Raw genomic sequence first — 15,277 nt, forward strand, 5'->3', positions numbered from 1 at the left:
AGGGATGTCCTCGCATTTCTCCTCCACAGAACGCGCCATCTCTCCCAATGGCACAGCCAAGGCCAGGCCTTGGTGGGGTTAGCGACAGCAGTGGCCATCAGTTCTCCATCGCCCTCTTTGTCATGATTCCCCGCTCATACAAGGCAGCTCGAGCGGCTGCCCCTGCCTGAAGCAGTCGGCCCCGTTGCCTCCCTTTCCAGGCTCCTTCCCAAGCTGCCGGCCCAAGCTGGGACATGATCTTAACACAACCATCCCTGCCCTCCCTGCTCCATTGGGCCTTGGTCACCCTGAGCACAAGCGACCCGGCGAGGTTGCTGCAAAGCCCTGCGGCTGCACGCACACAAACCTGGGGCATGAAGCCTCTTCTGAAATGGCTTTTGGGAGCAAAACACGGCGCCCGGCACGGGCTGACCCCGCAGCGAGGGCAGGGGGAGGCAGCGTGCGGCCTGGCCGGTGGCCAAGGTGGTGACGCCAGCAGCAGCTTCCCCACCGCTCGACGCCGGCAGCCGGGCACGTTTCACTCGCGGCCCGGCGGCCCCGCCGCGGCCAGCAGGAGTCCCGGGGCGGCGCGGGGGGCCGAGGGAGGGGGCAGCGGCCGCCCCTGCCCCCGCCCCGGGCCGCTATAAGGGGCGGCTGCGGCGGCGGCGCGGGCCCGGCTCGCCCCGGCCATGGCCGCGCTGCGCTTCGCGGAGCCGCCCGCCTTCGCCGCAGGTAGGAGGGGGCCGCGCGGGGGCGGAGCGCGGGGGGCCGCGGCCCGGCGCCGCCTCACGGCCGCTGCCCCGGCGCAGAGCGGGGCCGCGCCGCGCACTGCCGGCCCGCGGCGCCGCCGCCCGCCTCGCCGCGCCGCAAGCGCACGAGCTTCACGGCAGCGCAGCTGGAGACGCTGGAGCTCGTGTTCCGCGACACGCGCTACCCCGACATCCACCTGCGCGAGCGCCTCGCCGACGCCACGCGCATCCCCGAGTCCCGCATCCAGGTGAGGCGCCGGGAAGGGGCGGGGGCCGCCGCCCGCCCCGCCGCGCTCCGCTCCCGCCGCCTCCGCTCTCCCCAGGTCTGGTTCCAGAACCGCCGCGCCAAGTGCCGCCGGCAGCGCGCGCCGGCCCGCGCCGGCCCCGGCCCGGCCCCACCGCCGCCCCCCGCCTTCCCGCCGGGGCTGCACGAGGGCGCGGGGCCCGGCGAGTGGGCGCCGCTGCCGCCCGCCGCCTTCGAGGGCGCCTTGGCGGGGCCGCGGCCGCCGCCGCCGGGGCCCTGCCCGCCGCCCCGCGCCTGCTGCGCGCACTTCTCGCCCGTGTCGGACTCCGAGGACGCGAGCGGCTATTCCGAGCCCGGCGCCGAGTGGGCGGAAAACGCGCTCGGCGCCTTCCGCGCCCTCTGAGCGCCCGCGGCGAGAGCGGCCCCCCTGCGCGGCCACTGTTGCACTTTACCCGCAGTGACTACTGGCACCTATTTATTTAAGGAGAGACGGGTCAGCTCCACGGCGCCTTTCTACCGTGTTCCAGGCTTTCCAAAAATGCGTTTTGTATTTGTGCAGCCTGCCCGCCGCGCCGCGCTCTGTGGCGGCCGAGGGGTGGGAGGGACACTACAAGGGTTGCTGCTCTGTTATTTCTTTTCTTTGCTCAGGAAACGAAATAAAAGTTTGTTTGTGTTTGTTTGTTTGTTTTTTGCTTTGCTCTCCTTCCTTCGAGGTGAGACTGGCGTCCGTGCCCGGGAAGAGGCTGGGCAGCTGGGATAACATGGGGCAGAGGAGGCAGGGGGAGCAGGGGCCGGCCGGGCTGGAGGCGCTGGAGCAGCCCCCGCGGCGGGAGCTGGGGCCGGCGGGGAAGGCGCGGCGGGAGCGGGGCTGTCCCGGGCCCCCGCTGTGGGGCTGCGTTTCCCCAGGGCTCGGCCCCGCTAGCGCCGTGCAGGGTCAGAGCCTGCCCCGGGCGGAGAGGAGGCTCGTGCGTTCGCAGCACCTCCGCGCTGGCCCTGCCACAGGGGAGCGCGCGCGCGCACACCGGGCACAAGCGGTGCACCTGCCTGTGCCATTAAACTGGATTAAAACACTGCAACAGCTTGCAGAAGCCATTATACTAAAGTGGAGTGTTGTTTTAGCAACATAGCCCCGTCTTCATTAAAGAAGAAAAGCAGCCTCCCCACGTCCCTTTGCCCAATAGCAGCTGTTACTGGTAGTGGATACCTCCCCCCTGCAGCTCCCTGCCAGCAGTTGGGCAAAGCCAGCACCTGGACTGCCTGATGCAGCAGGAAACTCCTCCTCTACCTTCTGAGCTTTATTTTGTAACATCCCTCCTTTATTTTCCAAAATGCCACTCACTTTGTCTTCCAGGCCATAACACTTCATTTTTCAGGATTAAATTCTTTTAAAAATGACCTGAAACCATCTGCAAAAGTTTGCGTTTTTGTGAAATATATCAACTCTCATAGGTCAATTTATTCAGAGTTACAAATTTCATCGAGAATAAAAGATTTATGCATTTCTTAATTAACAGAACAAGTTTAGCTAAATATAAACTCTGCACTAAATTTTTGCAGTGGCACAATACCAACACAGAATACAGAAGCATCTTTAAACTATACAAAATTTTAAAATTGAAAATAATCCTGTTTACATATTCTTTATACATTAACATATAAAAGACCTCATTTAATGAGGCATCTAAAGGAATCAAAAACATCTCTACAGCTATCTCTGAAAATTCTGGAAACAATTCATTACACAGAAGCTTTACAAGACTATTTAAACAAACCAATACACACTTTTTACAAGATTAACATTCCAAAATGTACTAGGCAGGTTTCCACTTTCTTTTTTTCCCAGTTTACCTCACTGGTTATTTTTAATTATAAAAGTCTTCATATTTATATATGTTGGGTATTGTTGGATAATCAGCTATCTAATTTAAAAGTTGTGCAAAACAAACGACAGTTTGGAAAAACATTCTGTTTAACCAGTCCTTTATACAAAATGCTAACTAGAGCATTTTCACCCTGCATGAAGGGAAAAAAGCCACAACCAACCTGTCCCTGGAAAACTACCAGTTACATTTTTGTATTCCTTCATTAGACTCCTTATATAAGTTACAATAAGTCCGAAGGCCCAATGCAACACTGGCTGATGGACAGACTTGCCCAGCCGCCCTCAGCTTTTCAGCCTCCATTTGCTGTCCACGTCCTGTTGCTACCTCTGTCACCACGTGGGCCGGCCGGGCTGCCTGGCCCTACCTGGTGTCCGATGTGGCGACATGCGGGCCCCCGGCAGAGCTGGGGCTTTTGAGCGCAGAGACGCTACTGACGCGAGCCCCTTCCTCTTCATTTCTAACATACCAGGAGAACCGGCGACAAGAAGTGGGCAGAATTAATCTGAACTTTTAAAAAACTTTAAAAAAAAAATTAAGTTCAAATTATATGAAAGCATGTCTTCAAGTTTGTTATACTAAATGCAGTTACTAAGAGATTATTGGTTAGCAAAACTACTGTAGGTGAATAACAAATGGAAAAATCTAATGTAATGCTGGCCAGTAATGCTGGTTTTCTTAAGAAGATATAAGGTATTTAGAAAGGGTCCTTCTCGAGAGGTCTTTTTCCTTATCTTCTGGCAGTTAGGATATTTGGTGAAGCCTATGCAAAGGAAGAGGATTTTCCAGAACTACTCGCTGTACGCTGGAAATAAAGTTCTCAGTCTCTGTTGGTGTTATTAGCTGCAAACGCATGTAAATTTCCCATCTGGCTCAGGCCACTCTGAATATGTGCAACATGGATCTCAACGTTATTCTGAAAACAGCTACGGAGAGAAAAAAAGAAAAAGAAAAAAGATTAAAAGTCCATATTAAAGAGTCACAGCTGAATATTTCCAGAAAGTCAGCTGTTTTTTGTCAAAGTATGAACATAATCAACATAAAAATCTGGAAGGATTGTCAGAGGGTAATGCGTACTAATGCAGCTCAGTAAGACACACATACAAATAGCATTTGCCCAAATAGCTGCACAAAGTCATTGACTTGTGTGCTTTAAAGCACACTTTTACATCATCAGAGTTAATAAAGTATATATATACTGTGAAGAGATGCTAAAATACTCAAAATAAGCACTGCTAAAAAGATGATAATATATTTCCCTGTGCTTATCAACCTTGCTTTTCGCAGTGTTGATTATGGAAAAGTTTCACCAATGTTTGGATTTTATTTTTGTTTTTAATAAAATAAAAAGCACTTCAAAACAGCATTTCTGTATCCTTGTCTGTGGTCTCCTATTACTAGGAAACAATGAAAGTATAGAGAGCATAAAGTACTTAGCATTTAGATAAGATTTTATAAGTGACGTCATTTTAGCAGCAATATAATTATAAAAATTTCTGTTCACAGATTGTAGAATGCTGCTGAATACTCAAACTACAGTCCTGTTAATTTTTTAAGGCTTCCTCAGGCATCTGATTTGGATTACTCTCAAAGAAAGGACATTAGATTAGATAGGCTTTTGATCTGGCACAAATATGGCTGTTTAAAAATATTGATAAAGCAGGCTGTTCAGAAGCTGTAATTGTGCATATACAGCTTTGGATCCTTAGAGACAAGAGGTTGAATCACATTGCTAAAAAGAACATGGAAGTTGCACTGTTCTGTGGTTTAAAGAACTTAAGCAGAAAGCTTTAGAAACAATGATAACTCTCTCAGATGTTCAAATCTGGAAATAGTCTAAAGATAACTTATTAGGTGTCCAAGTGTAAGGTAAAAGGCAGAGTAAAAGGAATAATCTAGTTACTGCTGTATCAATGTAATGTTTTTTTAAAATTATTTTTATTCATGTTATTTTGCTGCTATGATCAAACAGAAAAGTTCCTTTAAACTCTCTCTAATAAGACCTCCTTTAAATGGGACCATTCCTATACAAAGACGTTATGGGATTCAAACTCTTAATTATAATCAACGTTCCATCCCTAAAGTACAGTAATAATTGCTTGCTGGAATGAAATATGTCATTAAGAATTAATTATTTAAAAAGCAATACCTGATATTTGAAGAATCTATTGAATTCTTGATGTCATTTAATGAATCTGTTAGTGATTTAAATTCAAAGGAATTCAGGTCACCTCCTTCTGCTAGACACTGTAGGAGAAGAAATTACAAATAATGTTTTGACAATTCAGCACAAATAAACTGACAACTTCAATAACATGTATTTGATGTGAGAAACTATATTTTTCCAAAAGTATTACCTTAATTTGCAGTAATATTGCTGTAAGTCTGGAGATAAGATCAGTTAAGTTTTCATTTTCCACACACAGCTGTCCGGTTGTCAAGGAATTTGCTTGCCTGACAATCTCCTGAGCTTCCTCTTCGCACCTCCGTCTCAGGTCTGTTGGCTGATCTGCAGGCTGGAGGCCTTGGTCTGGAGCAAGCTGCACAGACACAATGAAGAGAAATGAAGATCAAAGCTCTCCTTAGCAACTGATGCACCTACAAAAGGGCAAATGATTTCAAAAGAGAGTTCAGAGATGCACAGCATGCAGTATCTTGTCTGCATTTATGTACAGGGTCATCTAGTCCAAAACTGGACCCTGGTGTGAAAGTTTCTGTGTTTGGAGAGAGAAACAGAGGGAACCTGCCATAGTTGCTGCTGAAGGTTTCATTTCCAAGCACCCTCCCTATCCCCCAAGAAAAGGATTTGTACCTAACAAAGCACCAAACACACACAGATTCTAGCAAAATCTTACCTCGTAACAATACTGTTGAACCTTATGCAATACTTTGTTTAAATCTTTGTTTAGTTGTTCTAGATCTAGAACAATAGTTGCATATCTCCTCTGAAACTCAATGCTGATCGGCATAGAATAGGATTTCTGTGGAAAACAGAGAGCATATTAAAGTGTTAATGCAATGCTTGCATATGTATCTGCTGAACTCACCCGAAAGAGTTTTCATGTGAAAATAGTAGTGAGGTAGTTGAAATGTCCATGTTTATCAGAAACAGTTGAATGCACAAAATGTGAAAACCTGGTGTCATGGCTTAAAACTCCACCACGATCAGCAGTGCTAAATCCTGCATAGGCCTGTGGTCAGACCTGCTACCTCTCTAGTAGCTGCTCTTTATACGAGGTCAGAGCAGCCCTTACTGACTTCCCTTTGCTGCGTGTACAGAATTATTGGCTAGTGGGAGAGCCACATGGGACAACATGGTGCAGGGCTGTGCCGCGGGTTGGAGGATCACCTGAGGACAATGCTGTGGGGCAGACCTTCTTTTCCAAAAGGTTGCATTGAAATAAAATACATTTAAAAGAGAAATGCCATATCCTCAATGGCACAAACACAGATGCTGTTATGAAAGGGACAAAAAAGGGTAGAAGGTAAGATAAAACTACGACCCACTAGGAAAGGTATCTTGTCCACCCAGTTCATCAAGGCAGCCTAGAGGAATGACAAAAGTTGCTACTAATGGCTTCTTTACAAAGCAAACAAGCAAGGGAAGAATTTCAAAGGTATTTCAAAGTCCTTATCTAGACTACAACTAAGCTAAAATGTAGCAAATGTAACATTTGTTCCAGGATCTCCTTCTTTGCTATCATTTCTTTGCTCTCGCAACTTTGTTATTCTTGTTGTTCTCACTCCACAACAAAGGTAATTTATGACTCAGTAGTGGAGTGCTGTGTCAGTGTCTGGATTCCTGTCGCACGAAGCTTTCTGAAACATCTGCCTTTCCTGTGGCTCATTTTGTCTATGCAAAAGTACTAACAGCTCAGTAGAAACAAGAAGTTTTTTTTTCATCTCTTTTAAGGAGAGCTGGTAATTTTTCAGTATCAGTTACAGGCTGCAATAGTGTGTTTTAACCCTGATTCTAACTGCAGTAGGCAGTAGAGTGACTGAACGTACATGTGCACACAGGGACTGAAGGCATCAAGGAGGAAGTCCTACCACAATAAATCATTTGCCTTTCTAATATTTACCTGAACAGTTCAGCATTTTTGGTTTCAAGAAGCAACAAGAAAGCCTTTTCCTCTCCACAAACCTCTGCCCTTCTTCTGCACCCTGCAGAGACAACCGGCTGCAGAAGGCTGAGACTGACAGCTCTCCACCTTCAGCTGACTGATAGCCAGGGGTAGTGGAAGGAGCATTATCGTTTTGATTTACTGACTGATGATTAGATAAAGCCCAGCAAAAACAAACAAACAAACAAACAACAAACAAACAAACAACAAAAACAAAACACTCTGCTGCTGCTACTTGTACTGTAGCTGCTCTCTTATTGTAATTTTAAATGCAGGTCAAGAGCACTCAGAGCTTTAAATACAAAAACTTCTAAGTTATTGTTTTAGATGGCAAGCTAAATAAATACCATCCGCAAAATAAAATTATGACAAATGCTTTACCATTTAGGCTTCTATCTAAGTTTCTTTAGGATTTCTAAAGTACACAGCATACATCAGTTGACATGCAAAGGAAACACTATCCCAATGTGAACTTCAATCTCTGTTCCCAAAGCAAAACACTTTTAAAAGTCAAATTGCATTTGAAATAACTGACCTCTAACTTGTTTAAATATATACACACACACACACATATATAAAGCAATAAAATAGATCTCTTCCAGACTTTTATTTTGTGTATATATATCATTCATTACATTTATTTGCAAGAAAACTGATTAAGTACACGCTATCTTAAGAACAGAAAAGAGAACATTCTCACCAGCTTTTCTGCTTCTGTATTCATCTCTCTCAATTGTTTGATGTGTTCTTTCTTGATCATGAGGATTTTTGATAACCTGGTCTAAAACAAAAGAGCTATTTTTAGGATGAACAGGTCCTTAAACAGTTTTGAAATGCTACAGAAATGCATCATAACGCCTGTTTTCTTAGGTTTTATTAAAAAAACAAACTCAGTTGTTCATCAAATTAACATGCAGAAATAAAAAGTAAGTAGAAATAAACTATGGATTTTAAAAGAGATTTTCAAAGTATTTTCAAGTGTCCTAGACTGCAGAAAGCTAAAACCAAACAGCTGAAATAACCTACAGGAAGACCAATATAATTTACAGACAAGAAGATGTTGAAGAAATTTTTTTTCCCCCCAAGCCTAAAGGAAAGCTAAGGATATGATCATCACATCCTACAAGTAATAAATAACATTTACCTTACTATCCCATTCACACACAGTTCTAAGCCTGTTCGCAGCTGTGTCTGTAGACTGAACACCAGCCCTTTTTATATACTCTTGTAATGAAAGTTGCTACAGAGTTGATATATTTTAAACAGAAGCCAAGAAAAAAAAAAGCATGTCTGCGCTTTCCATTTCCCTGTCTCTTTGTAATGTTTGTAATGAGAATATCCCATTTTTGCTGCTTTGGGACCTACCAGACCGAAGAAGGAATCACTGGAAATACTTGCTTACCATACACATAACTCTTAAAATTGTTCACACTCTCCTGGGCCCCTGGGAGAAATTCTAGCTCCACTACAACCAGCAACAGTTTTATTACTGATTTAAAGAGTGCTCGGATTTCAGGTTTTAGACATTTCTTAAGGCCTAGCTACACCCTAGAAATGGAGCACAGGAGTGGGAGATGGTCTTAAAAGCAGCCACGTTTCTTGCCCTCACAAATCCTCATGGAAATTAGCGCTACTTCATGCTAAACTGGGGGAGAGTTTTCAGTGCAACGCTTGTCTACATGTTAAAGCTCCCCCTCCGAAAACAAAGAACAGCCCAAACAGTATCTTTGGATTTATACTTTATACTTCATTTTTGAGTCAATATAGTACTTATAAAAACAAAAGCGTTTCAAGATAACGTATGCAATAGCTTTTTACTATGGACTATTTTCCAAACTTTTCATAGACAGAAATCCAGTATCCGTTTTTAGATTTTTCTTCCTGCAATTACATTGAGACAGTTTTCCCCCACAGCAACCAGGAAGCCCAATTCCCTTGTCTGGATGTGCTGCATTAACAAACTCCCTCTACTGGACATGCAGCAACACTGCAAAAACTCATTTTTGTCTTGGATTGTTTCCTTTTCAATCTAAATCTAATCTTTTCCAAAAGAGATCAAAATAAATAAATAAATAAAAGGCTGTGGCTAAACACCTCTGGAGGCTTTCCTCTGCAGGAAATATATCCTTCAGATTTTAATGCTGCCTACAAGTAGAGACTGCTCAGAAGAGAATGCTATCTATCAATTTTCACCTGCAGTATAGCCTATGAAATATTTGATGCATATCATATGCAAGGATGGCTGAGAGACTTTTATTTTTGTTAGTTTATTATATTTTTACTTCCTTCTTGTTGATTTTATTCCAAGTACTAATACAGATGAAGTCAACTTAATAGCATCAGGTTTGTTTTTGAGACTAATTAGCATATCTTTATACACAGTAAAAAGAGAAAGGACAGTAATTTCTGATGCCAAAACAGAGACATATGTAAGTTTATGTAAGGATTTAGAAAAACTAGGAACCACCAAACCAAGACTGTAACTGAAGTATAATGTAGTTCTTACAAGCCCTAATATTTGCTACCAGCTGCAAGCTATACGCAAACAGACTATCTTTGACATTTATTTATCTGTGCCAGAGGATTTTGGCCACACTTCCTTTTCTTCCCTACTAATTTCAGAACCTGTAAGAGAATATCAAGAGGCTGACTGGAAACCTTATTCCATGTGTGGTGCCATTTTATTTTCCTGTTTAGTCCAAAACAAAGCTTTTTCACTGGAACTGTTTACTCATGATATAAATAGTAGCCTACCTTACCAGAAAGCTTTCTTTGAAACAAAATTTCCAATCATTTTTCTTTCTGAATCATTATTAAATCAAAATGATGACTATAGCTTTGTTACTGCACCAAAGTATAAAAAGTGACTCTGCTACTGCAGCAATGTATAAGATGATGTATAGAACATCTTTAGCTGTCACCTTTAGCACAAAACTAACCATGGATTAGTGAAAACACGGCAACCCATAAACAGTGTCCAAGTTCAATACTATCCTTTACTTCAAATAAAAGTGTTGATTCTCTAGACTCTAAAACAGCATTTATTGAAGGTCCGTGCATTCTTTTCATCTTTTGTAACTCTGTTAGCAGAAAACTGGATAAGTGTTAAGATGCTCCCATAAACATATCAAAATCTGTGATCTGATTTTGTTAAAGCAAAATCTTTTGGTAATCTTCAAGCAAAAATACTAGGAAATGCAGTCTCCTCATAGAATGCCAACACTTCCAATAACAGCAAGGGGGCAATATTTTTAAAACTCAGATTTATTTACGAGTAATAATATATTACCAACGATGACCGAGAAATCTCTTCATTTTCAGATTTAAAACACAGAAAAAATATGACCATATTTTAGTTTGATTGACTTAAGAAAATTGTTAAACTCGACAAACCGCACTTACTCAGTTTGCTTTTAACACAATTTTGCTGACTAGTGACTGCAATAATAGCTGCAGATCCAGTTTAGTAACACAAATATCATATATTTTCATGGATTTTCATTTTTAACATATTTAATCTTAGAGCAACTACATCTATTTTAAAAGTTCTTGGCTAAACTGAATGACATTTAACTGAATTTCATTTTTTTTTGAAATTAGCGTCACACAGTAAATTTCTCCCTAAAAAATTTAATGGTTTGTACTTGTGAAAATGATCCACTAGCCCGAATATTTGTGTATCCCATATTAACTAAAGACAAAACTTGATTTTTTGATCATTATATACACTTTAAAACTCAAAAAAACTCTAAAAAGCTTAGCAAGATTATATATCAATTCTTAATGCTTTAAACAGATCGTTCCAATTTCCTTTAGCGTGTTCAAAACATTTGCAGGTTGAAATAGCTTTTTTTTTTTTTTTTTTTTTTAAGCCCAAGTGGTAGAGCTGGAAAAGTGAGACAATTTTGGAGACTCTTCTTGATGTCTGAAATAAGAGAAGCAGATTTCGAAGCTGAAGACAAGCAAGAAAAGTGAGCATAAAAAGTCCTCAAACCATATTACTAGCATCTTACAAAAAACTTATTTTTGATATCACCAAACTGCTTGGAAATCAACAAAATGTCAATTAACTACAAAAGAATTGACAAACTAAACACAAAAGGGCAACACACGACAGTATTTAGAGTTGCAGCTGAAACTTACCACTTGAATGAGGAATTCTACCGGAAAGCCGCCTAGTGTTTCACTATCTGTGCCTGAAATTTTGCTTTTCCATGAAGATTGTCCTAATAAAGGATCATTGTCCTATATAAGGAAGAATGTTTAAGTTAACAGCTTATTTCTAAAGGATTTTGCTATAATTTTTATTTTACTGAACAACTGCAAAACTTAATCTCAAAACTGTGTAAGGTAACAACTTCAAACACCTAACACAAAAAGCTTCACTGAGTAATATCACAAAGTTAAACAAAATAAATAACTTACTGTAATTGGAGACTGGAACGACGGTGTATACTGCAATCGGGGAGGGGTCATAAAGAACCGAGAAGGCCGTTGTTTCTGTCCAAAGGCAGCAATTGGCATGGTTTCATGGGGCTCATTGCTCTTTAACACAGAAAAAGAAAAAAAAAGATACTTCAGGTGTTAGCCTAATTAAGTTTTAAGCACCTTTGAAACACATATATTTACTTCTAGACTGACCCTTCCCACGCCACATTTTCAAAGCTGAACAACATTAGAAGAGCGATGACCTACTAGCTTAGATAAATGCAGAACTTTCTGAAACACTACATTTAAAACTTCCTTACCCCCTCGCCTTTTTTTTTTTTTTTTTTTCCTTTTTTCCCTCCTCTCTGCTTTGAGGCCAGTAAGAGCTTCAAAAATCCTATTTCATTCCTGCAGTTTACAAAGTGATATGGCACAACATACAAAAATCCACAAGAAAAATCCACAAATCATAATCGAAGAGGAGTTTGGCAGAGCTCCACACTTAGATCAAAAAAGAGGTTAGTTCTTAGACATGTTCTGAGCCCTTAGCAGATTCAACACCAAACAAACTATCTAAGGCAAACTGTTCATCAAGAACAATTCCTGGAGATCATAAATTGATAAAAAAGCACATCAAATAGGAAATAAATCCAAATTACGGGTAGTTTCACTATAATAAAAAAGATTAAAAATGAGATTCAATCAACATACAGCACTTGCTTCCAGCTGCCATAGGCTTTTCCCGACAAAGCGATGGCTTTTCTTGAACGTTTTCCACAAACAACAACAGAATTCAACCGCAGAATTTCCTTCGGGATCTTATATCAGTCAATATTTCTCCTCATATTAAACCCAAACTATTATAATAACCTATAAGAGTAGCTCTAGTAAACTATTTCAGCCTGAATGATCATCAAAAATGTTAGCCACTTATGTTAAATCATAAACTGTGGATGCTCATTCCCCCGGGAAACCACAATTATGAAATCAGGAGGCTAAAACTAATCAATAAAATGCAGCTCCCAGATGCATCTCCCTAAAGAGTTACATAGACCTTCATAAATACATGCACTCATTTACAAAGGCCTTTTCCCATGAATGTTTTTCTTACTTCTCCTTTATTGAAAACACCCCTGGACTTTATTTTGAATCTTCTTCTCTGATTAAAGCATAAAACTCTTTTGGCTTGTGTTCCAGCTATTTTAAGAAATGGGTTATTAATACTTACAAGAACTTCATAATCTGGGACTGTATGTGTTCCAAGACCTGCTCTGTCAAAAGTCACTCTGTACGTGGCATTGAGAGTGTCGACAGCGTCTATCTGTCCAGTAAACAGGCCATCATGAACTCCCCGCAACCGTGCTAAAAAAGAAAAACAGCCCCAAATATATCAGCGTGTTTTGTCACCAGTGGGCAAAATAGACTTCTCTCCCAAGTAAGCCTGGCATCATCCAATAGAAAAAAAATACACCTCAAATGAAAACACATTGTAAACCCACAGAAAGAACTGTATGTAACAGAAATACTACCTAATTTCTGACAAAGTTATTTTTGCAAGCCAAGTACTTCCAAAATTTAATTCTTTGCGCTACACTTACATCTAAACAAAATGATATTTAACACCCAATAACTTCTGACAGATTTTGGACAAAATCAATTTATAAGTGTTTTTGGGCACTAGTTCTCTTTGAACACTACGACTGATACGACAAGGGGTAATGGGTACAAGTTGAAACACAGGAAGTTCCACCTCCATATGAGGAAAAACTTCTTTACTGTGAGGATGACAGAGTCCTGGAACAGTCTGCCCAGAGAGGCTGTGGAATCTCCTTCTTTGGAGATCTTCAAAACCTGCCTGGGTGCCACCCTGTGCCATGTGCTCTGGGTGTTCCTGCTGGAGCAGGGGGGTTGGACTAGATGATCTCTAGAGGTCCCTTCCAACCTCAACTATTCTGCGATTCTATGACTGATGACTGCATGTTCAATAAAGGCAAGCAGCTCAAAATTCCTGCTGCAGAAAGGTGGGAGGAGATGATGTAAACGTGTGAGAGACTGCATGGCTGCTCTTCAGCTAACCTTCAGTCAGTGACTCAACAAGCTGAAAGCTGAAGAACTCAAAAGGCAACCAACAGTAATGGGAGTGGGGAGATACTGTGTGTAGGTATTTTTCACCTAGATCACAAGCCGATAGGATCCAGCAAATTCAAAAGAATTAAAAATATTAAAAAGTAAATACAACCTATGCAATGTTTTAAACAATAGTTCTTCAGTTATGTGTAAGTTTTTAAATAAGGTAAGATCATTTTTAATATACATTTTAATATATAAAATACAAATACTCTAGCATATCCATTCTCTATGTGTCTCTAAAAAGGTATTTTTTATTTATGAAAAAATAAACTTAAGTTTTATGTTAGTCTGTATTTTAAACTTGTATTTAAGAATGTCACTCTCCAAAATCTTTTGGATATATTTGAATTTAATGGGGTTTATTAATGCTGCTGTTCCAATTTATTGTAGATTTATCTCTTTTTTTTTTTTTTTTTAATTCAAGTTGCATCTCTAAATTGTGTCACTATTTAGCTATCCCATGCAAGTACTTCCTCAAAAAGTGAACCATAAAAACATATAGCTTTTAATTTTTGAAGTTTTAACCTATGTGCAGTAAATATACTATGGTTTAAAAAAACACAAAAACTACAAAAAAATTCACCCAAAACAAACAAACAAACAAACAACAACAACAACAAAAAACCCATGTGTTTTGCAAAGATTTTAGGAAAATGTTACCTGTAACTTTTGTTCCTATTACGAGTGGTAACGGAATTTCTTCTGGAAGATCTTTGAACTGTGAAATATCTGCAACCTTACGCTGCTGCAAAAGTCTTATTTTCTGCCGTTTCTGTTTTAATGCTGATCTTTCTTCCTCAAAGAATGCAGAGGAACATCTGTAACACAATTAAGCAAAACTATTCTTAAATTCAACACTGAAATGAAAACATACATATATGAAGACACATCAAATCAATAGGTATATTCTACAATACAATCATAGAATCGTTAAGGTTGGAAGGGGCCTCTAGAGATCATCTAGTCCAACCCCCCTGCACATGCAGGGTCACCTAGAGCACATTATACAATGAATGAAAAAGAAAGTGAAAAGCTTGAGGTGAAGTGTTCAAGACAGAAACATTTCAGTAAACAGATTCAGTCAGCTTTACTCCCCCCAGTTATCACTTCCGAGATAAGATTTATTTAAACATAATACACAGAAATCCTAGCTACTTGCATTAGTATTTTAGAAGCGTATTCTTTTTTTACATGGGATTTTTGCTGCTTATATGCATTCACCAAAGCTAAAGTGGATGTCACATCCAGCCTATCCCGAATGCCAGTTCAAGGGAAGTTATTAGGGCTTATGTATGAGGTCCCTGACTGACACTGCTCATTGACATAGAATAGATCCCTTTTAAATGTGCTTATTAGCACAACTAAACCAACTGGGATAGGCCTGTTCTGTTTAAATAAAAGGAAAAAAAAAGCTATGTTTTATTTATTTATTTTATTTTTTAAAGTCTTATAGCTCATCTGAGGAAGCTGATTTACTCCCAAGGTCTTTGCTTGGTTTTACTCATTTTCACTTTACTGAATACATTTGATGCATGAGGAAGACTCTGAAAGCAAAGAAGGCCATTAGGATTCTATCCTATCTGTGGTTCCTTATTAAGAAAAAAAAAAAAAAGTTACATCATCTTGTGGAAATTGAAGAAGTTATTTGAAAGAGAAATAATGTAGGTGTCTAATTGCAGAAGCAGTTATTTATCAAGTTATTTACTATTTTATTCATTGTTTTACTGTAGTTAGGTGCAATTT

At 40.8% G+C, this 15,277-nt stretch overlaps 2 protein-coding genes across 3 annotated transcripts in view; one reads left to right on the plus strand and one right to left on the minus strand.

The window, feature by feature from the left end:
• Positions 1-668: 668 nt before the first annotated feature.
• MIXL1 (Mix paired-like homeobox) lies at positions 669-1,375 on the plus strand. The gene is given in 3 exon segments (XM_088531575.1): positions 669-713; positions 716-976; positions 1,052-1,375. Coding segments are annotated over 3 exon segments (630 nt in total).
• Positions 1,376-3,381: 2,006 nt separating this feature from the next.
• Positions 3,382-15,277, minus strand: part of LIN9 (lin-9 DREAM MuvB core complex component) — a 34,554-nt gene continuing 22,658 nt past the window's right edge. For both annotated transcript variants that reach the window (XM_088532670.1, XM_088532663.1), the window contains 9 exons: positions 14,195-14,352; positions 12,633-12,766; positions 11,402-11,521; positions 11,120-11,221; positions 7,677-7,757; positions 5,708-5,833; positions 5,210-5,392; positions 5,002-5,099; positions 3,382-3,778 (listed from right to left, as the gene is read on the minus strand). In XM_088532670.1, the coding sequence (XP_088388796.1) occupies positions 3,673-3,778; positions 5,002-5,099; positions 5,210-5,392; positions 5,708-5,833; positions 7,677-7,757; positions 11,120-11,221; positions 11,402-11,521; positions 12,633-12,766; positions 14,195-14,352 (1,108 nt within the window). In that variant the 3' untranslated portion in view covers positions 3,382-3,672. The remainder of the gene's footprint in view (positions 3,779-5,001; positions 5,100-5,209; positions 5,393-5,707; positions 5,834-7,676; positions 7,758-11,119; positions 11,222-11,401; positions 11,522-12,632; positions 12,767-14,194; positions 14,353-15,277) is intronic.

This window comes from Tinamus guttatus, unplaced genomic scaffold, assembly GCF_059628265.1.
Source record: "Tinamus guttatus ecotype Peru unplaced genomic scaffold, ASM5962826v1 Tinamus_guttatus_pri_ptg000033l, whole genome shotgun sequence".
In the NCBI taxonomy this organism is placed as follows: Eukaryota; Metazoa; Chordata; class Aves; order Tinamiformes; family Tinamidae; genus Tinamus; species Tinamus guttatus.